Source organism: Schistocerca americana, chromosome X, assembly GCF_021461395.2.
Source record: "Schistocerca americana isolate TAMUIC-IGC-003095 chromosome X, iqSchAmer2.1, whole genome shotgun sequence".
Classification (NCBI taxonomy): Eukaryota; Metazoa; Arthropoda; class Insecta; order Orthoptera; family Acrididae; genus Schistocerca; species Schistocerca americana.
Genome location: NC_060130.1, coordinates 813,409,006 through 813,435,204, shown reverse-complemented (window position 1 = coordinate 813,435,204; position 26,199 = coordinate 813,409,006). Strand labels below are relative to the sequence as shown.

At 42.2% G+C, this 26,199-nt stretch overlaps 1 protein-coding gene across 1 annotated transcript in view; it reads right to left on the bottom strand.

Annotated features, from left to right (window-relative positions):
* Positions 1 to 26,199, bottom strand: part of LOC124555004 (DNA mismatch repair protein Msh2) — a 216,584-nt gene that overhangs the window by 15,292 nt on the left and 175,093 nt on the right. Inside the window, exons 11-12 of the mRNA XM_047128747.1 lie at positions 21,890 to 22,035; positions 19,597 to 19,768 (exon numbers count right to left, since the gene is read on the bottom strand). Coding sequence (XP_046984703.1) covers positions 19,597 to 19,768; positions 21,890 to 22,035 — 318 coding nt within the window. The remainder of the gene's footprint in view (positions 1 to 19,596; positions 19,769 to 21,889; positions 22,036 to 26,199) is intronic.

Here is a 26,199-nt window from a genome sequence, read left to right as displayed (position 1 = left end):
ATTTGAATTATATTTAAAAACATAGTTCACAAACAGTAATGGAATCACAAAACAACAAAATTTTGCTGCAGAGAATCTATGTCCAATAAACAACCTAAAATATAAGGGCTAGCCCACTCTTACTAGCAATTCAACTCATACCACAAATAACAGATACAGCAAAAACCCCTTTTAACTCTTTTCAACAGATTTATTCACAATAGTGTAAAAATACAGGAAAGCATAGGAAACACAACCAGTGAAAATGAATTAAGTATTCTTACTGTCATTCTCTTTATATTGTTCAAAATATGAAATTAAAACAATTTAAATTTTGCCTATTTAAAAAATCTGAAATAATTAACTGTTTCCGTTTCTTTTTAACAGCAGTTGGCTCTACTTATCTCTACACAGTATACAAAGCATCAATCACAGATGCAGTGGCTGGGAGCTTACATATACAAATGTGTGTGTGGGTTTCCCTCTTTGTTCTGATCATGTCCAATGGTGTGCAAATAAAACATGGAAGAATGTCTTTCATGAAACCAAATTAAAAAGATATTCATGTTTTAGTGCGAGACTTCTTATTGATAATTGTTATAAAATTATGGTAAATAAAACTTTTAACACAATATTTGTTAAAACATTGAAGTTGGCAGTCTTCGTAGCTAGTTGCTGACAAGGGGTCACTCAGTTCAAGTACATCCAGGTTGAGAAAGAGGGTGGAAATTGTCGTCATTTTATGGAGCGTCTTGAGGTGGAATGTTGTACATCTGATACCAGGTCGTACCAACCTAAGACTGTGGGCCTACTACTGATTAGTGTAGTTCGCACAAAAGTAACAATGATTCATGAAAGCCCACTATCGACACAGCCCTCTTCAAAAACAATGTTTACTTGTATAAATGACTGTGAAATTAAATTGAAGCTGTTGTAATACAATGCAATGAGCAGACGGAAGGTTGCTACTAGAGTCACTTTTGTTAGATTGTGATTATCGTTAAGGCAGTCAGTCAGCATACTCTCCCATCCTTCCTAACACTGCAAACCTATAATGCAGGCAGCCATGAACCAACATGCCGACAATCAAAATCTTGCTTATGATGCTAATGCTACATTACACGATCATAACTATCATCGTACAAACTGAATGGCTCAAGGGAATGTTTAAAAGAATGACAGAAAGCAAAAGTATCAATTTTTGTTTCGATCTCCTAAATATTTTGATACATTATTTATTAGTAGTAAGTTCCTTGTTGATTTTATCACATTTTTCTTGTCTGCCTGCATTGTCAATTTTTCTCCTTAAAAATTAGATTCACTAGTTTTACTGGGCACATTTCTGAAATTATTTACTCTGGAATGCTGCAGTCTTCTTTGTTTTGTAGTGAAAATCTTGCTCTACGTAGTGTTCTATTGTCAAGATACTTTACGCAGAACATGTTCTGAACAGAAACTTTGCTGTCATGTTTTTGTGAGCACAGCAAGCAAAGATTGTACGTGTTTTCCAGAAGAATAATGACAAGACCTGGAGTAATCTTCATGAAGCATGCAAAGAAACTTAAAAGGTTTTACCAAAAATGTGTACTCTTGTGTTCAAAACATATATTTCAGAATAACACAATATATTACAAATGGTATCTGTGATAAGACAACTGCAGTATGAACAGCGTCAGAGCTTCAAAAAGGAGTTTGAAGTGTATGAAGAGCTCACTATAGAAAATGGAAGATATTAAACGTAAATGTGGAGTTCAGCATTTTGGATGGATGGATGGATGGGATTAAAGGGACCAGACTATCAGGTCACTGGTCCCTTAATTCTTCGTGTGTCAAGCCAGGAACAGTCCACAGAGAGGAAGGTCACAGAAGACAAATCCCAATGGACTCTATTGTTTCCAGGAATCAAGGACAACAAGACATAGAAGTAGGTAGATGTGAGAGATGGGTAAAAGGGTGGAGGCGAAAGACTTGCCCCACCCCAGGAAGCAGCTATAGGCCTCCTGGAAATGTTATGCAATTGGAGACACACACTCTGCATCCCATCGGTGCTCCCACATGGTAACAAGAAAACTAGCAACACGGAAAAGATAAAATCTCAGGAAAGAGAAGAATGATGACAAATCTGTCAGTGAATGACAGATGTAAAAGAATAAGAAGAATCAAAAAGCTAGGAAGGTGGGAGCCAGGCAGGACTACTGAGCAAGGGCAGCCATGGACCCCTTGGGTCAGGGCAGGCGATAAGGCACCCCTCCAATCCCTCAACTGGCCATTGAGATTTAATGTGCCCTATGTCAGAGAGAGGAGTAAAAACTACTTTCATGGGTTACACATGAAGCTGCTTTGGCATCATCTGCTACCACCATAGGTAGCGTGTCAGCACCAGAGGCGGCGTGTCAGCAAGTTAAAGATCTCACCGTAAGACGGTCAAATTAGGGTAGTCCAGTCGAATGTGGGCCACTATGAGATGGGCATCACACTGACAGTGGGGTGGATCCTCACACCAGAGGATGAAACCATGGGTCAGTCATGTGTGGCCAATGTGAAACTGACAGAGGACAGTACATTACATGCAAAAAGTATGAAGGGGCAACTGCCACATGTTGTGGTCTCCTTTATGGTTAGCAGTTTTTGAGAAACCAGGGCACACCAGTCCACATTCTAAGCCTCTAACAAATGTCAACGTAGAGTCAACCAAAGGTCCGATTTCGGTACCCCATCTCCAAAGTCGGCATTCTGGTAGCCAATTTGGCCAATCGGTCAGCATGTTTCTTCCCTGGGATCCCAAAGTGACCAAGGATCCATATAAAGATGACTGACCATCCAGTGTGGTGGAGGTCATCAGAAGATCCTGGATAATAACGCCCTACTGCTGTCAAGGTTAGCACTGGTTGACAGCCTGAAGACTACTAAAGAAGTCCCTGCCGATTAAAAACACTTTGAAGAAAACTCACTGTAGTCGGCTAGTCTCCAACCTTCCTGCTTCTGGCGGTATGAAGATGATACATTTGTAGTGAGGCCCCGTAGAATACAGACATTACCGATGTTTCTGACATCTGAACTCACTCCATCCGAATACACAATTCAGCATGGAAGTGTAAAAATGGCATCTTACCATTCCTGGGTGTCATAGTTAGAAGAGAAGCAGATAGTACACTGAGACACAGTGTCTACCACACACTAACTTACAGAGAGTTATATTTGCAGGCCGCAAGCTATCATCATCTTGCACAACACGGGAGTGTCTTGCACTCTTTGGTACATAGAGCACATGAGGATCCCCTGGGAATGGCCGAAAGTCTGCCTGGCAAACTATAACACCTAAGAACTGTGTTCCAACAGAATGGCTATTTTGATAGATAGATATGCCATGAATTCTATTCAAAGCAAGTTCAAAGCAAGGAAGAAAATGAAGATGCAGAGGCAACCACTGCAACAGTGTTCTTGGCGTATTTTGGTGGCATGTCTTCAAGAATAGAAAGAATCCTCACAAGACACAATATTAAGTGTGTTTTTCGGCCACCAGCAAAATTGAGGAATCTGTTGTGGTTGGATATGTAGTGTATATAAGATCCCATGGCAATGTGGGAAATCTTTATGGGGCAGACATGCCAAACAGGGCAAGAACATTGTTTTGAACACCATCATCATATATGCCTACGGTAGTCTCAAAACAGCAGTAGCGGAGAATTGTCTGGACACAGGGTATCGCATGTTTTACAAGAAGACTGAACTTTTATCCTCAGTGTAGTCATTCTGGGACTGTGTTCTTAAGGAGGTCATGCATATGCATATCCATATGATGGACAATCTTATCAAGAGGGATGCAGGCTTTCAAGTAAGCAGAACTTGGGATTCAGTACAGACTGACTTAAATTAAAACAGGAGAAACAAGAACTTTCAATTCCTGACTTGACGTAGTGAACTGCCGAGATTTAGTTCAGCTTTTAACCACAGAAGCATTTGGTAGTATGGACATTTCACACAGCGCACACATGGAAGGCTTTTTTGCGGCCCCCAGCAGGGGACACTAATAAATTTCAATGCTGCTGCGCGATGATCATCGGCCGTGTCTTGCAGCGATACCAACAGCAACTGCTACCAACCAAAGATGTCTAACAGTTGTAGTGACAAAATCATGTGAGATTTGCACAATATGATCCGGAGGCAAACCTGAGTAGTGTATTTGCAACAAATCTGCCACGATAGCCTGAAAAGTCACAAGAATGACTATTCAGGGCAAGAATAAAGGTGGCTGAGGGCTCATAAAATGAGCCACCAATTCTGCAGTAAATACAATGCATTCGTTTGACAGGGAGCATAGTTCACTGCATCTTTGATGGGTGTAGACAAAACCGGTTTGTCCGTCGACTATACAGATGTCTATGTGTACCACGTCCGAGCCCCAATATGAGTCAACAATGTCCAGGAACAAGCAGCAAAAAACCATAGGGACTACTGGGTCTTTTGGTCCAAAGGAGAGGTTGAGGCAGATCCAAGGACAGGGTACACAATATGGGGGTGCACATGATTCCTCCTTGACAAGAGATGACAGTGCGGAAAGAAGGAGTTTAGAGCAGAGTCTCTTGACTCTAAACCTGGGTCTCTGTTGTGGGAGGTATATTTCCCTATTAGGAAAAAGGACATGGTAGTTCAGATGCTCAGGGGAGCAGTGTGTGTGTGTGTGTGTGTGTGTGTGTGTGTGTGTTGCATAGCTGAGCAGCAGTTGTTGCCACTTGATCTGCAGTGGAGGGAGGCCAGCCTCCCCGAGTAGGCTGTACACAGGGTTGTTCCAAAAGGCACCTGTTGCAAAGTTGACCCCTACAATGATGTACCAGGACCAGCATTCATAATGTTGAAGGCGATGCTGACTTATACGCAAGGCTCCTATAATCAAGACAACAGGATCGGAGCTTTGTAGAGCCACAAAAGTATAGACCAGTCTGCACCCCAGCTTGTGTTACTGAGACAGAGAAAAGTATTAACGCATGACTAGCACATTCACTTAAGTTGACGAAGATGTCAACGCATCAATCAGGCAGGGGCATCTAAGACTAATACCAAAAAAATGACACGACTCCACTGCTTTGAACATTTGGTCATTGAGGTAGAGTTCAGGTTGAAAATGGACAGTATGACAGTGACAGAAGTGCAGAAGTACATCTCTTGGCCGTGGATAACCGGAAGCCTTGGCTGAGAGCCCATACTGTGCCTTTTGTATGGCAACCTGCCGTCAGCGTTCAGCAACACCCACACCTGAAGAGCAATAGTGGGTGCTAAAGTTGTCAGCATACAGGGAGAGAGATACTGTAGAACCCACAGCCGCAGCGAGACCATTGATAGTCACTGGAAAATGGGGCACACTCACTCAATACAGAGCCCTGTGGGACCCCATTCTCTTGTATACAGAGAGTACCGTGACAAACACCAACTTGAACCCAGAAAGTATGGTGAGACAAGTTCCGCACAAAAATGGGAAGTTGGTCCTGGGGACATAACTTATGGAAGGTAACGAGGATGTGGTGATGTCATGTGGTATCATAAGCCCTACGCAGGTTGAAGAAGACAGTGACAAGATGTTGATGCTGGACAAAAGTTGACCAAATAGCAGACTCCAGGCAGATCAAATTTTCAGCAGTAGAATGGCCTTGGTGAAAGTAGCCCTGGGACGGAGTCAAAAGACCCTGAGACTCAAAGATACAGACACAGCCACTGTCTCACAATATATTCAGGCAACTTCCTAAGAAAATTAGCGAGGTTAATTGGGCTATAGTTTTCCATCTCAAGGGGTTATTTGCCTGGTTTCAGTACTGGGATGATCATGCTTTCACACCATTGTGACAGGAACTCGCCCTCACTCCAGATATGGTTGAAACTGGCAAGGATGTGACATTGGCAATCCACTGGTAAGTGTTTGAGCATTTGGCTATGGATGCGGTCTACCCCTGGAGTGGTGTCAGTGCTATGGGCTAGGGCACTGAGGAATTCCCACTCACTGAACAGAGCATTATATGGTTCCAGGTGATATGCACTAATGGTAAAGGACCTCATTCTACCCAATGTTTGAGGCCACCAAACGAAGGCTTACATTTCTCAGATGCAGTGGCTCAAGCATAATCAACCAAAATGTTCAGCAGTGTTTGGTACAGTGCAGATATCACCATTCACAGAGATACCAGGTACAATTGCGGTGTACGGGTGTCTGTAGAACTGTCAAACCTTAACCCAAACATGCGAAGCAAGGACACATGGTCCCACGGTAGCAAAATACCACTCTCAGTATTCTCGTGTTCGTCATTTTACAAAGTGGCAGACTTGGGAAAGCAGCCATTTAATGGCAATGAGGTGCTCCATCGACAGGGGTCACTTACGGCATTGGAGAGTCCGCCTGCAATCTCTAACGGCCACGGCAAATTTTGGGGGGCCACCGAGGTACTGTCTTCTGACGGGGAGACTCCAAGGAAGAAGAAATTGCCAAGTCAGCAGTCGTGCTCTGGACAACTGCACCAATACCTCAATGTGGCAGGATGTGACGGGTGACAGCAGTGGTGAAGACATTTCAATCAGCTTTAGAGAGAGCCCATCTGGGTAGAATGACAGACAAGTAATGCTGAAGAAGGATGAAAATGATCACTGTCATATAGGTCCTCACAGGCTCTCCAATGGATGGATGGGAGAAGACCTGGACTGCAAATGGACAGATCAATGGCCAAATAAGACCCATGTGCCATATGAAGAATGTGGGAACACCAGCATTCAAGAAGCAAAGATCGAGCTCTGCGAGCACGTTTTTGACAACTTTAAGCAGCCAGCGGTCATAGTCCCACCTCACTGAAGTCACCCAATATTAGAAAGGATGGGGGGAGCTGAGAAAACATTACAGACAATGCATTCTGGGACACTTCATCTTTGGGAGGCACACACACAATACCAGCAGTAAATTCCAGAGATGTCTTCACATGAACAGCCACAGCCTCCTAAGTCATATTGAATGGTACTTGTCTGGTGCAGACAGAGTCCAGAAGATATATGCAAACACCACCCTATGTTCTTTCATAGTCCGTGTGTTTCTTAAAAATAGCCACGATAGCTGTGGAGGGTAGGGGTCAGCATTGCCGCATTCCTGGGAAACTAGTTTCCTGAAGGGCAATGCAAAAAGCAGTGGAAATGCACAAAAGATGTCACCAAATGGTGGAAAAAAACACTGCAATTCCACGGGAGGATCATGCTATCGGTATTACATAGGGCTGTGAAAGGATGAAGGAGGCAGGTCATGCTTCATGGCCAGGGTACCAGGTCATAAGTTTTGTGAAACCAAGTGCTAGCCTTATCCAGGTGACAGAAAACTTAGGTCAGCTATGTAGGAACTTTGAGAAGGAAGATCACGTAATTATAGTAGGGGGTGCGGGGAGCAGGGAGCAGGGAGTAGCCTGGCTATGAATCCAAGATGTAGTATTAGGAGTGACCTGGACAAAATAGGAGCAGAAACTGGGCACACAAATGTGGTGTTTGTGGAGGACTTTCAGCGCCATAATTGGCCCTAGGCAAACACTGCTGTAAGGCATGTTAACACTGAGCTAAACACGATGCTCCAGACACCGGCAAAATCTCATATAAGTGTTGTTCCAGTTGATGCTATTTGTAAGTGGGGATACATTACACATGGCCTGCACCTAAATAGAAAGGGGAAAGATAAGTTAGTTTCTCTACTAACAGATACTGTGAGGGTGGCCACAGACACACAAGGGATGATCCCTGAGGTTAACAGGACCAGACAGGCAGATTTCTTAGGTTAAAGCTAAAGTCCAGACAAACAAGAATCAAGAAAAATAGAATAAAATAAGCTCCATGTACACTAAAGAGAGATAAAGCTAAGGTCAGTGTCAATTTTCTTCATCAAAATATCAGGAATAAAAAATAAAGTAGATGAGCTGCCAGTGAGTTTAGATCATCTCAAAAATAAGAATGAGATTGATATAACTAAATATCCACGGGTGCCCGTTGGACACTGTAGACCGTCAGTACACCCGTGGATATTTTGATTATCAAATACGCCGGGAGAAACGCAAGAATCACGAGATTGATATACTTTGTCTGAACACCATGTTTTTTAACTGTGTTGATGGAAAGTGTGAGTATAAATGGGTATAATTTAGTGTCTTACACTTGCAGATCTAGAATGGATAAAGGAGGAGTTGCCATTTACACAAAACAAGGGTATACCGTATTTACTCGAATCTAAGCCGCACTTTTTTTCCGATTTTTATAATCCAAAAAACCGCCTGCGGCTTAGAATCGAGTGCAAAGCAAGCGGAAGTTCTGAAAAATGTTGGTAGGTGCCGCCACAACTAACTTCTGCCGTCGAATATATGTAGCGCTACACAGGCATGCTTTGTAGGCACAAAGATAAATACTGGCGCCAAAACCTCTGCGTTGGTAAATAAATTAAAAAAAAGGTGGAAGACTAGATTTTTTTCTCCGCGCCGAGTTTCGACCACTGCATATTCATACATTATCCAACGAAGTAAATACAAATTCCATATTGTTCATCTTCGAATGTAGCAGAATTTCAATGTAGTACGAAAATCCGACTGGCAAGACTGTTTGGGATATTTGTCAATGTGGCAAACTCTACGTTCTGAATTTTTTCCTACCTGTGAGAAGAGATGGTCGCTAATAGGAACCTGATGAAATGTGAATCACATGCAGTATTCTCTTCACCATAAGAATAATACGAATATAAACATTTTGCCATGTATTCTTTCGTGTTTGCTGCTATCTCATCCTGTATACCTAATAAACTACGAAACTAGAGTGAGACACCAGCAAACGCGGAAGAATATGCATATCGTGTCATGTTTATATTCGTATTATTCTTATGCCTAATAATGATACAGTCAGAAATGAAGCACGGCAACTGACTAGATTTTTAAATCTAAGATGACTAATTTCTGTGCAGAATTTGATGTACTAAAGAAGCGGCCGCAAAGATTTTCAAATGGAGAAAAATTTTCGCCTAACTCTCGTTCAGAACATGTTCTATCATACGCAGTCTGTTATTTGGTTCTTGTTGATCATTATCAAAGAAAGCAGCTGTGTAAGTAACAACAAATAGCAGTCTCTTGCCATTGTTTCGCTAATGAGACGATTCTTCTCTCTCTTTTTTTTTTTAAATTGTAAGCGGCGGTAGCGCGCACAAAAGCAAGCCATGCCGCGATCGGCGACAGGCCGTAAACACGAACTATCAGAATGCGACGAACAATGCATGACGCAGTACAGTAATGCATTTTCAGCTTAGAGTGACGTAAACATCTACAACAAAGAAAATGGCACTTATCAGAGCAAAGCAAAATAAGCAATCGATTCAAACTAGGCGAAGCACGTGAAAAAGGAAGAGTACCCGTATAAATGCGGACGGAGCGCCTGGCGCACAGCAATGGCTACCTGGTAAAGCTTAACTGCCAAGCTTACGACTCCAACCAAACTACTGTAGCGGTATGGTCATTCATTCGACCTAAATTGTGTCTCATATTACAATGGACCAACTTTGTTTCGATTTGGAGGTGCGGCCTAAAACTTCTCTCTCCCCTTGAATTTCGAGTCTCAAATTTCAGGTGCGGCTTAGATTTGAGTGCGGCTTAGATTCGAGTAAATACTGTAAGTACAAAACTGTAGAAGTAAGCAAATTTTGTGTCTATCAGCACTTTGAAGTTTGTACATGTGACATAGAGCTAGATAATGTAGCATTGATATTAGCAACAGTGTACAGGTTCCCATTAGGAGATTGGGAGCTATTCATAGAAAAGTTTGACTCCCTATTATGCTGTCTGTCAGACAAAAAGAAGTTATTAATCTGTGGTGATTTCGATGTACACTTTCTAAGTAATTCTGAGAGGAAAAGTGAACCAGATGTGTTGTTAATGACATAACTTAGAATCAGTGATCAACTTCCCTACATGTATAGCTCAAGACTGTACCAGTCTAATAGCTAATGCATTTGTAAAGCAAAAGCATGTAAAAGTAACATATGCTTTCCCTGTGACAAATGGATTATCAGACCATGATGCACAACTGAATAATTTACAAAACCTAGCAGTGTGTACAGTTCAGAAACCATTAAGTAAAAGTGTAAGGCTGGTCAATCTGGTATCTATAGAGCACTTCACAGAAAGTTCAAGAAATGTGAAAAATTGATGACAATAGTACAAAAGAAAAAGCTGAACAGTACATGGAAGAGTCAGTTTTGAGAAATCCTTGTGGATTAATTTTCATCCACCAACCATTTGTGAAATAAAGAAAATCATTACATCTTTGAAAAATAAATGTTCTATTGGAGTAGATGACATCTCTAACAAGATATTAGAACAATGTGGAACAGTTACAGCTGATGTTCCGAGTCACATCTGTAATGCATCACTTACTGGAGGTATTTCCCCAGATAGGTTAAAATATGCCAATGTCAAGTCTCTCTGCAAAAAAGGGGACACCACAGATGTCAATAATAACTGGCCAGTGTCCTTGCTTACAGCATTTTAAAAAATCATCGAGAAGGTAATGTACTCAAGAGCGGTTAGCCATCTCAGCAGTAATGGGACACTTAGTAAATCACAGTTTGGATTTCACAAATGCTGTTCTATTGAAACAGCAAGTACGATATCACTGCCCACATAACAGAGTCTCTAAACAGTGACTTATCCAAAGCATTTGATTGCGTGAACCATGACATTGTTACAGAAATTACAATTCTGTAGTATAAATGGAACATACACAACTGACCAGTAAAATTGCTACACCAAGAAGAAATGCAGATGATAAACGGGTATTCATTGGACAAACGTATTATACTAGAACTGACATGTGATTACATTTTCACGCAATTTGGGTGCATAGATCCTGAGAAATCAGTACCCAGAACAACCACCTCTGGCCGTAATAATGGCCTTGATACGCCTGAGCATTGATTCAAACAGAGCTTGGATGGCGTGTACAGGTACAGCTGCCCATGCAGCTTCAACACGATACCACATCAAGAGCAGTGACTGGCGTATTGTGATGAGCCAGTTGCTCAACCACCATTGACCAGACGTTTTGAATTGGTGAGAGATCTGGAGAATGTGCTGACGAGGGCAGTAGTCGAACATTTTCTGTATCCAGAAAGGCCCGTACAGGACCTGCAACATGCGGTCATGCAATATCCTGCTGAAATGTAGGGTTTCGCAGGGATCGAATGAAGGGTAGAGCCACAGGCCGTAACACATCTGAAATGTAACGTCCACTGTTTAAAGTGGCGTCAATGCGAACAAGAGGTGACCGAGACGTGTAACCAATGGCATCCCAAACCATTACGCCAGGTGATATGCCAGTATGGCGATGACGAATACACGCTTCCAACGTGCGTTCACCGAGACGTTGCCAAACACGGATGCAACCATCACGTTGCTGTAAACAGAACCTGGATTCATACGAAAAAATGACGTTTTGCCATTCGTGAACCCAGGTTCGTCGTTGAGTACACCATCGCAGGCGCTCCTGTCTGTGATGCAGCATCAAGGGTAACCACAGCCATGGTCTCCGAGCTGATAGTCCATGCTGCTGCAAATATCGTCAAACTGTTCGAGCAGAAGGTTGTTGTCTTGCAAACATCACCATCTGTTGACTCAGGGATCGAGACGAGGCTGCATGATCCATTACAGCCATGCAGATAAGATGCCTGTCACCTCAACTGCTAGTGATATGAGGCCGTTGGGATCCAGCATGGCATTCCGTATTACCCTCCTGAACCCATCGATTCCGTATTCTGCTAACAGTAATTGGATCTCAACCAACGCGAGCAGCAATGTCGCGATATGATAAACTGCAATCACGATAGGCTACAATCAGACCTTTATCAAAGCCAGAAACGGTGATGGTACGCATTTCTCCTCCTTACACGAGGCATTACAACAATGTTTCACCACGCAATGCCGGTCAACTGCTGTTTGTGTATGAGAAATCGGTTGGAAACTTTCCTCATGTCAGCACGTTGTAGGTGTCGCCACCGGCGCCAACCTGGTGAGAATGCTCTGAAAAGCTAATCATTTGCATATCACAGCATCTTCTTTCTGTCGGTTAAATTTTGCATCTGCAGCACGTTATCTTCGTGGTGTAGCAATTTTAATGGCCAGTAGTGTAATATGAGTGGTTAACAGTCAAATCTACAGACCAGGAAGCAAATATTTTCTTAATATGGATTAGGTGATTTATGGAAGTTTCACACTTCATCTAACTGGGGTTAAATTACATTAGGTGTTTCACAGGGTTCGATCACGGGTCTGCTCATGTTCTTGATATATGTGAATGACCTCCATTCTTATCTGAAACAAGAAGCTAAACTGACACTGTTCGCTGATGATACAAGCATAATTATTAATCCAGTTAAAGAAACTCCAATAGAAAATGAAACAAATTATGCCTTTGGAAAAGTTATTGACTGGTTTTCTGCAAATGGGCTTGCTGTGAACTTTGAAAAAAAAAAAAACCACGCACAGTACATCCACTTTTCTATTGCAAGGAGTACAGTTCCTTCAATAAACATAACACATAAACAGAAGTCAGTAACTAGGATAGAGCATACTAAGTTTTTGGGTGTACATATAGATGAGAATCTTATTTGGAAAATTCATATTTTGGATCTCTTAAAGTGTCTAGGTTCTGCAACTTTTACAATAAGAATATCTGCTAATTTTGAGGATATAGAAATTAGCAAGCAAACATGCTTTTGTATACCTTCACTCTCCGATGTCATACGGAATTATATTTTGGGGTAACAGAACACTAGGCAAAAAGTATTCACTGCTCAAAAGAAAGTGGTTAGAATAATGGGTGGGGCTCATAGTTGCCAATCTTGTAGGCATCTGTTGAGGTTAGGAATTCTTACTGACTCATAGTACATTTACCCACTAATGAAATTTGTTCTCAACAACATTGACCAGTTTAAAAACAGTGACATTTAAGGTTATAATACCAGAAGAAAGAGAGACTTACACTATCCTCTACTTAACCTATCTTTGGCACATAAAGGGGTAAAATATGCTGCTGTAAAACTTTTTGATAGTTTCAAAAATGAACTGAAATCATATCCCTTCACAACTTCTTCTATACAATAGCTGAATTCTTGGATATGAATAAATACATCTATAGGTATAATATATGCATATTGTGCCAATTAAGGGAATACGAATTTTTAGCTTAAAAAAACCTTGATTCATGTGCGCATTTATTATGCACTTGACACGTTCCACATCATCAACAGTTTGCGTGAGATTGATCAATGGAAGGCCTAACTAATTAACTGCTGCTATCGGTTGTGAAGATATACCATGAATACCTATTTGTCCCAAATCAGGGTGCACAGTGTGGAGCAGACGGGAGGGGCGGGGGTGGGGTTCAGGGCCACTGGGATGACCAAGAACACTGCCTTGTGTACAGATGTGGAACACACTAGGTCTGTCCGCAGAGGGCTGCCGGAATCTCCCTCTTTTTGGAAGACTATTTCTTGATCTTACACAATTTAGACTTCTGGGAGGGCTTGTCAGCACCAGATACTGGGACAGAGAATGAATGCGAAACCTACGAGCTGCACCTGTGGCTCCTTCAGCCAGTTGCAGGTCATCAGAATCTTGGGAAGGAAGCATTCCAAGGGACCCCTTCCTGGTAAGGGGTGCCAAAGGAGGGCCTCACTTCTCCGGCTAGAGACTGGGGACTGGCATCTCTGATGGATGGGGACTCGATGCTCACAAAGGAGGTGTGGGGGAAGCAGTAGGAAGAGCGGCCAAGAGAGTGGTTATAGTCGAGTGACCCTGAGGGCGAGAGAAAGAAGAAACAGAGGGCAATGGCACACTCATTAAAATGGACGAAGTTATAGTAGCAGTAGATACGTTGTCATAATATGTGTAGGATGTAGGCTATTTTATTTCTCCTCGGCCTCTCGATATGTGAGGTGCTCAAGGGTCTTGTATTTCTGGATTTTCCTTTCTAGTTTGAAAATGATGCAGTTTGGTGAACAGGGGGAATGGTGGTTCCTGCAGTTGACACAGATTGGGGAAGGGATACAACCCTCACCGACAGAGCTGGTCTTGCAACACGAAGACCTGTCCAAATCCCATGTATTTGTAGCACTGCACGGGAGGAATATACAGCTTGACATTACAGTGATACACCATCACCTTGACCTCAGTAAATGAGTCAATTTCAAAGGCCAAGATGAAGGCTCCAGTATCCACTCTGCTGCCTTTCCTTCCCCATGGGACATTATGAACAAAATGCACACCTCGTTGCGCCAAATTAGCGTGCAACTCATCATCAGTCTGTACAAGGAGATCTCAGCGGAAAATTATAAAATGTACCATATGCAGACTTTTATGGGGGTTGTGGTGACAGAAATGTAATCAGCTCGTCACAGGTGATCAGAGCTGGTGGCCAAGAAAGGGAGGCCATTTTGAGCAGAATGGAGTCACTTTTCATTTTTGAAATTGCTGCCATTTTTCCAAACCTGTCCTCGAGGTGTTCGAAGAACTATTGGCTTTGTAGTAAAAACAGAATCCCTGTCCATCCTTGAACAAGCCAAGTATTGAGGGGAATATTTCTCACCTTGTCTCTGAGCCCTATGTTCCTCCCATGGTGTAGCCAGGCACGGAAACATTTTGCAGTCATACTTCTCCTCATTTTAATATATGTTAGCTTCAGGAGACACTGCGGGACTGTGTGGCCAACAGCAGGAGGAAGTGCGAATCTTCTGCCATGGTACCACCCACTCCAAACAGGGTCTCTGCCCACAAGCACCACCCACCGACGGCGATGGTTACCTGGTCAGTAAACCATTGCCCCAAGTCCCACGAACCAGCAACGATGGGCACATACTGCTCGGCTCATGTGAGGAATTTCCAGCTTGGGCACTGACAGTGCAATTCCTGTGCGATCAAGGGGCTACCACAATGCAGGTACTTGACGAACCCCCTTCCACAATGGAATGGCTACCATGCTGGGTTTGGGTGTAGTACTGTCTCAAGAAAGAAGGGTGCAAAGAGAGTAAGGCACAAAAGGTGGAACACACACTATGCTGGATGACCTTCCCCGCACAATTTGCACTTCTGTAAAATTTAGAAAAGAAGCAGCAAGTCAAACCCAACAAAATTTTGAAAAGAAGCAGCAAGTCAAACCCAACAACAGGGCCATGTAATTAATAATGCAAAGTGGTAGAAGACCAGAAAGTAAGAAAATGAGTGTCCCAAAACACAAACCAGATCAAAGCACAATCGGCACGAAGAAGACCATCCAATGGAAAAGTGAGAGGGAAAAAAGAATAGGAGAATGTGAGACTTGCAGCAAAGAAAGGGAAGAAGCAAGCAAGGGCTAGGGCCCGGTAGTGGCCAAGCATGTAGTAACAAAAGGGATGTCTGGAAGAACCAGCATTTTGGCTCACATTATAAGTGAAACAGTGAAAAATCAACGAAAGGACATCACACACATCCATGCCCGAGGCAGGATTCAAACACTGAAAATCCAGGACAGAATAATGACAATATTATGAAAAGGACAGACTACTACTCACAGTATCACATAGATGCTGAACTGCAGATAGGCACATTGGAAAGACGGGCAAAAAAGCAAGCTTTTGGCCTTCATATGAATTAGACAAAACACACACACACACACACACACACACACACACACACACACACACACACACAGTGGGCACGCAAACTTAGTTCATACCCGCGTGACCATTGTCTCTGGCTGCAGAGCGTGGCCGAAAGCTTACTGTGTGTGTGTGTGTGTGTCAGTATCTATTTTGGATTAAGGCCTTTCCGGCCAAAAGCTTACTTGTTTGACTAGTAGTGCCTACCTGTGGGCCAACATCTCCACTATATGGTGAGTAGCAATCCATCCTTTTCATATTATCAAGTGAAATAGCAAGCTATTTTCAGCAGTTCATAAAAAGTCTGAAGATACATGTCACAATTACATATTTATATTCTATTTGCATTTGTTAGGATGAAGACACTAAAATTTATGGTCTCTAGTGCTGAAATTACAGGGATTAGACATGGCAAGAGTACGGAAAGTCGGAATTTCAGCAGAACACATTATCAAAAAAGCTATAAAAAGAATAAGACAGCTGTTACATGGTAACAGAGGTAAAGAAGATGACCCACAATATGAAGCAGGATATTTTTAATTAATAGCATGCAACAACAAAGGTAAGATGTTTCATTTGATAATTGAACGCTCTTTTCTCATTCTGAAAATGGAGTCCTTGGTGGGATACAGATAATGGAAAGAGTAAAAAAAAAAAAAAAAAAAAAAAAAAAAAAAAAACCCACACTAAGGGTGGTAAGTAACAACACAAACAAGGCTGATTTTACAGCAAGCTGCCATTCATCACACCGACTAGCAGTTTTGTCGAAGTCATCTCGTATCTTTCTTCTGTCACTCAATGACGACAGCACAGCATCATCAGCACACAGCCGCAGATCATGGCCATCCTGTTTGTCAGATTGTTTATGCATAAAGAGATAAGAGTGGTCATATCGTACATACTTCTCTGGGACACTCCTGACCATACCTTTTTTCCTCGATGGGAGGACTGGAAAAGGGTGCATTCAGCTTTGTGATGCCAATTGCTGATATACACAAGTGAATAGTCGTGGCTCCAAGAGCTAAGAAATTGACAATGGCCAGTAGAGTGGGCTGCAGACTTTAAGGCCGTCTATATTGCATCCAAATTATGCCAGTGGCAGAGGATGACACCAGAGGCCAAGTCGGTGTTGAATGACCTGTCACAGCCAGTGCACAGATACTACTTCATCCCCCTTTTTAGCCAAAATACCCTCGGATCGGAAGAACTTTAGTCTTTGACTACTTATTGTACCCAAAAATGCAGCACACCTCACTCAGAATCCTTCCCATTCCATCACACATCTCATCTACAAAATACCCTGATCCATTGTTGTATACAAACTCTTCCCACACACGCCATATCCATGTGAAAGGGCCAGGCACAAGAGTTGCCCTTTGCAGTCATCCAGTATATTCTACTCCAGACCCATCACATGAATATCCTATTCTATCAGAGCTAGGGCCACCTGTCAAACCAGTCACATTATGTACGAGCTTGTTGCCTGTACAGCCTCGTATATGTGGGCGTGACGACCATCTTTCCACTCTAATGAATAGCCATCACAAAACTATGGCCAAGATTAAAGTTGATCATCCAGTGGCAGAACACTTTGATGAGTATATGCTCAACTTCAATTACTGCTTCACAACCCAGGCCATTTGGAGCTTGTGGTGTTTCAAAAGTCTAATCAGGAAACACCGCGTTTCTTTACCGCTTGAGCGATGCCAGGTAAGAAACATTTGTAGTATGTTAAGTGGAGACTTGTTATTTAAAAAGATTTTGTTTCTTTTCTTTCATGTCGAGCGTGGCAGCAAGATGATCCAGTGGGGACTCCAGACGCAGCGGACGACGAGAGCTAACCACTATTGCATCGTGGTCGACAGCCGGAAGAACTGTTGAAACATCATGCTGACCATTGTTAAAATATGTTTCATGGTTTTTTTTTAATAAAAGGAAAGGGAGTTCAGTGTTGAACGTGGAAGAATAAAGTTTGTAATTGGATGTCAATTGGTTATCGACTGTTAAATAAACTTTGAGTTGGAAGTTGGAACAATCAGTTGACTCTGTTGTTACGACATGCATCGTAAATATTACTTATGTGTGATATTTGCAAGTTTTATTAAAATTCAGACTTCTTGAAGACGTTCTGGCAGGGTTTTGTTGAGAGTGTGGACAATCTTCAATGGTTGACTGGTTTGAAGTTTTATTGGTGAGAGGTCGACACGTATTGATATTTTGAAAATAATCGATACAGTGAAGTGTGTTAGGATTCTGCTTTGAAACTTTATCGGCAATAGTGGTCGGGAGGATCGGTTTTAAAGTGGAATATTTCGTTGAATGAGAACAGGATCGATTCTTTAGTGACATTAATAAATTATTTAAGGAAAAATCAGGAGAATTTCAATTTATTCTGGCAAAGATATCAAGGAGTGTCAGACCGCACAACAAATATATAGAAACTCTGACTTTGTTGAAATGTCAAAAATTTTTTGTTTACGATAAAACTTGTCTACAACAGGGACTGGTGAATTTTGCTGCGTCTATCCTTATCTTCTAGGTTGAATCTGCTACAGCTGAAAGTTTTCCTTTATGGATTTTTCAAGTAACTGGGAAAAGAACTTATAACTTGATCTGCTGCGGACTGTCAATATTGGATACACGGTTAGGATGTTGTGAAGCCTGTTGGTTTGCAGATTGCCTTTCTTTCCCCTGCTGCAGACATCATTGCTGAGTTGCTGAGACAGAATCGGCGGTTCAGCGCAAGCTCCCCCTCCCCAACAGCAGCACACCTGTGCGCTTGTTGCCTCTCCCCTGCAGCCATCAGCCACCCTTCCTCAACCTCGTCAAATCCTTTCTCGACCCTGAGCTGCAGCACTGGTACAATGAAGCCGAGCAGGTGCACGTAGGTGAACTTGTATTTTGTACTTGTTAGCTTCCTCAGTTTGTTCATATGAATGCCTCATATTCTTAGAAGTTACTCAACCTGTTGCTCTGCAGTTTTCACAAGTTTCTCCATAAACATATGCCAAGTCATGAACACATGTTCATGGCTATTTATTCAGCTGGGTTTATTTTATTTTATGTTGTCAAAATTATAATTAAAATACAACAATTGAGTAAAAAATAATAGTACATTCCATATTACAGAATACCCTTTGTTGCGGAGCAATAGACTGACCCTGCAATTAACATAGGGCAGAAATTTCAATCCCTTATCTCTTATCAGAAATCTAAAATGGGCAAGATAGGACCACATGCCTCAATGTAGTCCAATAAAGGAATATTCTGGATGAAATATATGATATAAGGCAAGCTATTTCACTTCATATAATACTTATTGGCAGAGGATAGATTTATTAACCACACACACGCACGCACACACACACACACACACACACACACACACACACACACACAGAGAGAGAGAGAGAGAGAGAGAGAGAGAGAGAGAGAGAGAGAGAGATGTTCTACAAGCTGCTCCATATCTGATGAAAGAAAGAGAGGAGAAGAGTAAATAAACATAAGTTAGAAATGATTTTCTCCTCAGCATGGCACTATGCAGCACTGCGTTAAGGATCAGGACTATCTTAGCCCAATCTATGCAAGTAAAATCTGATTTTTTTTAAACAATGTAATACAATCATATGATGATAGCAAAAAGTTTTTTGCTTCCCCAGGACCACAGATATGCACACAAAACATAAAAAAATGGTCACTTTCAAAATTAGAAAATCCTCATCTGGTAAAAGAAATGAGAGAACTGGAACTGGAGGAAATGAGACTATTCCAGAATCAAGCAGAAAGTCATCCAAGGCTCCAAGTTAAGGAAGAGAGAGCATGCTACAACTTGCGAGAATTGTACAATGAATTGTCAGTATCAGGTAAATTGAGAAAATTTTGTGCTTCAAATAATATAGCATCCACTGATGTTACTAGTGCTGTGCCTGCTGTTGCATTTTTACCTGCTACGTTTATAATTGCTTTCACACTTTCCTCTTGTTTCTCTTCATACTGTCGTCGGAGTTCTAAGAAGTCTTGATTTATTGACACCATCGGATTAGTGATAAAAAGCACTCCACTTTTTGAAGTAGATATCGTAACATATCTAGATTTGTTTCTAAGACATTTCTCCTCCTGTAATGAATGGAAAATGGTAATAACCTAACCTATCATTATTACAATACTTTATGCAACATTTCTACAGAGCAGCCTTTAGGCATTTAATAATACACTTATACTCATTTTTATAGTCTCTGATGTGTCAAGTTAAAATTTTATTGGTATTTGCAGAACTTTTACACGCAAGAAAAAGATGGAGCTAATTTTTAAATTAATAAAGAGTAAAGAGACATGTAGGCATGGTAAACTATCTATTAACATCACTGCTATACTCAATAACCTGTGCAAACAAGTCTTTCCCCAATAGAACACGTGTGGAACCAGCTCGAATGTCAGTATACTGAGGCCTAGTTACAAACAAACAGTTGTGAGCCAGCTTGTCTCAGGAGAGGATACAACGGCTTTTTGACATCCTTTCCACCTGAATCAGTGCATGCACCTGGGCCACAGGGAGTGCAGAATCATACTAACAAGTGGGTTCATACTGTGAAATTCTTGATTTAGTAATCTCAAAAATAACAGCAAACACACTCTCAATCCATGAAGTTTAATTTCAGTTCCTTCTCCCCCCCCCCTGTGTGCTTCACTTTTTTTGTCCAGTATATATCACTTCTGTCGAGGATGGAATTTTGTATTCCTCGGGTGGATCCCTGTCAGACTGGGGTCTGTACGACTTTCCCTCTTTTTTAACCTTTCCCGACCTATCACGTTTTCCACTCTGAGGGAATCACCGACAGTTTAGTAAATTAGGATTTTTCTCCTTCTTATGTATGTCCATCAACAATAACTATATTTTCATCTCATTTCCTTTAATGTTATAAATACAAAACCTCATCTGCTTTGCTTCTTTTCACTTCATTACATACAATGTCATCATACTTTGGGGCACTTTTGTGCATTCACAAAGACTATTCCTAGACCACAACAGTCTGTGATAGCTACTGTCTAACTGTCATCTCTGTACATGTATTTCCTCATGATGTTAGTGGTTAGTAATATGGACTCATTTTGAAGTAAATTTAGCTTCTAGGAGGAAGAGGTAAAATTTGAATACTATAGTCTATAGTAAGCAAATTGAAAACTATGTCTGCTGCAGTAGTTATGCAGAATGGAAAGGTTTGTACAGGTTAGACTAGCACGGAACACTGTATCGAAGCAGCCTTCAGGCTGGAGACAAGTAGTCTTCAGTCTCAAGATAACAATCACCTTTAAGACGAAATGAAATAACAAATAGACTGGAGTGAAGGGTTGCATCAAGTATGGTGGGAGAGAGGGGAAAATGAGGACAAGGGTGGGGAGGGAGGTTTGGAGAAGAATGGCTGATGGTCCAGAGGGAGACAGCAGGTGTACGCACAGGAATGTGTCAAACTGGCACTGGTGAGACTGTGCAAAGCACAATGACAATGTTGAGGAGTCAACTGGCAAACCCCTATGCCACATCCACCCCCAATCCCTTGCCACATGGGTCATAGCCCTGAGGAAGACCTGGTACCGAGACCAGTCCTATTCAGCCACACAGCATATCCTATTCTGGCCCATCCTATGTCATCAAAGGCAGGGACACCTGTGAAAGTAGCCATGTCCACTGACCAGCTGCCCACCTGAATGAATGGCCACTGTCAAACTGTGGCCGAGGACAGTGTTCACAACCCATTTGTTGAACACATTGCTGAGAACAACTTTATTGATTTCAATGGCTGCTTCATGATCTGTGCCATCTGGATCACCCCCACACCAGCTTTTCTGAATTATGTAGAAAATGTGCTGACAACTCATCCTTTATTCCCGTAATTCTCCCTGCTCCAATCTTTGCTAGCCATCTGACCCATACTCACTTCCAACTTGGCCCAGGACCTGAATGCATTCACAACTTTTTCTCCACCAATGTCACCTTCCTATGTTCTATCACCCACCTCCACCTCATCATCATCATGACCCACCAATGATACGCAGATAACCTGCTTTCCCTTTGCACATAATGAGTTTTTTTTAATTACATACACTTACCACATATGAACAACAAATTAGCACATGTGCCAATTATTAAGACCTAAAAGATACATATTCTAAAATGTCCAGAAATACATGATTAGGCTGATAACACTGTAAATAGCTGTGCATGGCAAATGCTGTTACCTTCAGTGTCACTCTAAAACTGTATCCAGAATTAGCATTGAAATCTAGTTTGATGCTCTTCTGTACTACTAGATTGAGATCAGCAGCAACCTTTTTCATTTCTCTGTTTATCATTTCTTCCTTCTCATCCATATCCTGTCTTAATTCTGTAAATTAAAAAATACAAGGTTGTTAAGAAGTTGAAGTGACTGGTAACACTGTGTCATCTGAAATGAACAATTCCAGTTAGAAAGAAATAGTTACAGAAATTACTACACTCACAGAAGTGAGACGAAAATATAAAAAATATCAGATAATGTACAAGACTATAGTTAAACAACACATATGGTACATTTATTCAACTGTGAATTAACACTCAACACTTGGTCCAATCCTCTTCAGCTGGAACAAAACAGATTACTGTGTAGCTGTGTCTACTCTAAGCTCATTTCTTTGGCAATAATGAATACAAAAGAAGGCATACATAGTAGATACAATAATCCACTTTGTTCTCGGCAAGTATGAAGGGTGTGACTATCAAAAAACTGAACATTAATTCACGGTGGATAGAGTATTAAAACAGAGATTATTTAATCCATAAGGATACAGTTGCATAAGATTATGTGCCTACAAAGTTAGATTCAGACAACTGAACTTCCCAAATAAAAGTATATTTTCAGGATATTCATAAAAGAATTGCTTAAAGTAACTGCCAGGTTTACAAAGACTAGCTCCTTCCAAATTTTTCTTAGTTAACATACTACAACTGACATAAAATATGCATTCACACAAGACAGCTAAGTAAGTGATCTGCTTCTAAGGATACAAAATTAGTAAAATATCAAACTTTGCCCAAACTGGTTGTGAAATGGCAACTGCTTATTTGATGACAACAAGAGATTCTTAAATGTATATCCCTCACACAGTATAGCAGACAGGAAGTCAGGCACTGGCAATATATCATGCTTATAGCCGGATCTATTGTTATCTTGGAGTAATGTTATGACAAATCTCATGCTCCAAGTCCCAAGTGACAAGAAAAAAGATGCAGGTGACCCCCATATAACGAGGTCACAAGAATGAATTACAAATTACAGACAAATATTTGTAACATCGGTCTGCTGCAAAATTCTTAAGCATATTCTAAGTTTGAATATAATAAATTTCCTTGATAGAGAAAAGCTTATACCCACAAATCACCATGGATTTAGAAAGCACTGTTCACGCGTAACTTAGTTTTTCCTTTTCCCACATGATATATAGTGAACCATGGATGAAAGGCAACAAGGCAGATTTCACATTCCTAGATTTCTGGAAAGCATTTTACACAATGTCCCAAAGAACACTGTTAATAAAGGTTCAAGTATATGGACATGCTTTCAGATGCGTGAGTGGTTTGAAAACTTTTTAAGTAATTGAATCCAATACATTTTCCTGGTCACTTGTGTTCATCAAAAGACAACGGTATTGCTAGCAGCACCCCAGGACTGCTCTTGTTCTCTATATACAGAAACTATCTGATGGATAGGATGAGCTGCAATCTGCGACTGTTTGCTGTTGAAGTTGTAGCATATGGAAATGTGACTATTGGATGATACAGGACGACTTGGCTAGAATTTCTATTTGGTGTGATGAATGGCAGCGTGTTCTGACACAGTGACATCTATTAAGTACCTGGTTGCAACATTGCAAAACAATATGGAACATGATCACACCAGACTGAGCTGACAGTCGCTTCATTGGTGCTGCTCTGGCATAACTGCTGGACCCACCTTAACAACGGTTATTCGTTGATGGAAAAACAATGGAGGTATTATTTTACATTCTTTGTTGCACAAATTACTAGCGGCCATAGTGCACGATGATGTTAGGACCGGCCGTCTGATAGTTTCTGCCCACTGGTTCTGCCAAGAATTTGAATGGTGACACGTGTTTGGCATGGTGAGTCACTGGTGGTTTTCTTGGGAGTGAAGATTTCATTCAAATTGTCGTATGCTATGGTTTCAACACTTTTTCTTCACACTGCTGCAAAAATATTAATAAAATTTAACAAGGACTAGCTGTGTTACCACTGGTGACACCTTCCTCTATAGGTACGTTAATATAATGCGCTGCCAGGCTCCACGGACCGATGTAAAAATAATAGTTATAATGATTCTCAAATAAAATATATCATTGTGTTGCACCTATGGCACCAAGTTTTGCTAAATGATTAGCTTATTTATTAAGCCTGATCAGCTGACATACCACTGGTCAACATACAATGGCTTGACTACTGGCTTTTTCATGTCTTTCATACATTTCTGCATACTTCTCATAATGTTTTTCTCATCACAAAATCAAATGCATATACACTGAGGAGCCAAATAAACTGGTAAACCTGCCTAATATCACATAGGTCCCCCGTGAGTGTGCAGAAATGCCGCAACATGACATGGCATGGACTCATCTAAGGTCTCAAGTAGTGCTGGAGGGAACTGACACCGTGAGTCCTCCAGGCTGTCCATAAATCTGTAAGAGTACGAGGGGGGTGGAGATCTCTACTGAACAGCATGTCGCAAAGCATCCCAGATATGCTCAATAATGTTCACGTTTCGTGAGTTTATTTTTTTTTTTTTGTGTAGGGTTTAAGGGCGCTCAACTGCTGAGGTCATTTGCACCCAGTCACTGGTGTTAGAGCACATGGAATCTGCTAAAACTCAAGGGGATGGGGGGACACCAGAAGGACCTGACAAAGATGCAGATAAAATAAGTAAAAAGGTTAAATGTCTTTGGACAAGCCAGTTAAAGTTATAAAACGCAGAATACGAGCAGCTGCTCGAGCATCATCAGCTAAAACATCCGGTAAAGTAGATGGCAGGGACAGGACAACACGAAATTGACTAAAACGGGGACACGACAATAAAACATGGCGCACTGTTAATGCCTGACCACAAGGGCACTGCGGGGCTGGGTCACCGGAGAGCAGGTAGCGGTGGCTAAACCGGCAATGCCCAATCCGCAACCTGGTCAGAAGGACCTCCTCGCGCCAAGATGGTCGGGAGGATGTTGTCCAAGCAGTTGGGAGCGGTTTTACTGCCCGGAGCTTGTTTCCTTGGAGGGATGACCAAGCATCCCACCACAACGACACAAGCCTCTTACATACATCCCCACAAACGTCAGATGACGGAACACAATGGGAGGCTGGCCGAGGCAGGAGGACTGCAGCCTTGGCTGCAGCATCCGCAGCCTCATTCCCAGGCACTCCTACATGTCCGTGAACCCACAGAAAGCTGACAGAACCACCATTGTCAGCGAAAGAATGGAGGGACTGCTGTATCCGTTGAATCAAGGGATGGACCGGATAGGGAGCTCCAAGGCTCTGAAGAGCACTGAGTGAGTCAGAGCAGAGTACATATGATGAATGGCGGTGGCGGCGGGCATACTGAACGGCCTGATGGTCGAGGAGCCGGTATTTAAAGGTGGCGGCCCCGACAACAAAGGCACAGCCGACACCATCGTCAGTTTTGGAGCCATCGGTGTAAATAAAGGTGTGACCGGCAAGTCGAGCACGAAGTTCGACAAACCGTGAGCAATACACTGCAGCCGGAGTACCCTCCTTCGGGAATGAGCTGAGGTCGAGATAAATATGAACCGGAGCCTGGAGCCAAGGTGGTGTCGGGCTCTCACCCTCTCTGAAGGTGGTAGGGAGGGCAAAATCCAATTGTCGAAGCAGGCGACGGAAGCGGACTCCGGGGGGCAGCAGGGCAGACACATACAACCCGTACTGACGGTCGAGAGAATCGGCGAAGAAGGACTTGTAAGAGGGGTGGTCGGGCATAGACAACAGCCGGCAGGCATACCGACACAGCAGTACGTCGCGCCGGTAGGTCAATGGTAACTCGGCAGCTTCAGCATAAAGGCTCTCGACAGGACTAGTGTAGAAGGCTCCGGTCGCAAGACGTATCCCCCGATGGTGGATGGAGTTGAGCCGGCGTAAGAGGGATGGCCGAGCGGACGAGTAGACGAAGCTCCCATAATCCAGCTTCGATCGGACTATGGACCGATACAAGCGAAGCAGGACAGTGCGATCCGCTCCCCAAGATGAACCGCTAAGAACTCTGAGGACATTAAGGGAACGTGTACAACGGGCCGCCAAATAAGAGACATGTGGAGACCAACACAGTTTCCTGTCCAACGTGAGCCCTAGAAACTTAGTTGTGTCCACGAATGGGAGAACAACGGGACCGAGATGTAAGGATGGCGGAAGGAACGCTTTATATCGCCAAAAGTTGATACAAACCGTCTTCTCTTCAGAGAACCGGAAGCCATTTGCCACGCTCCGTGAGTAG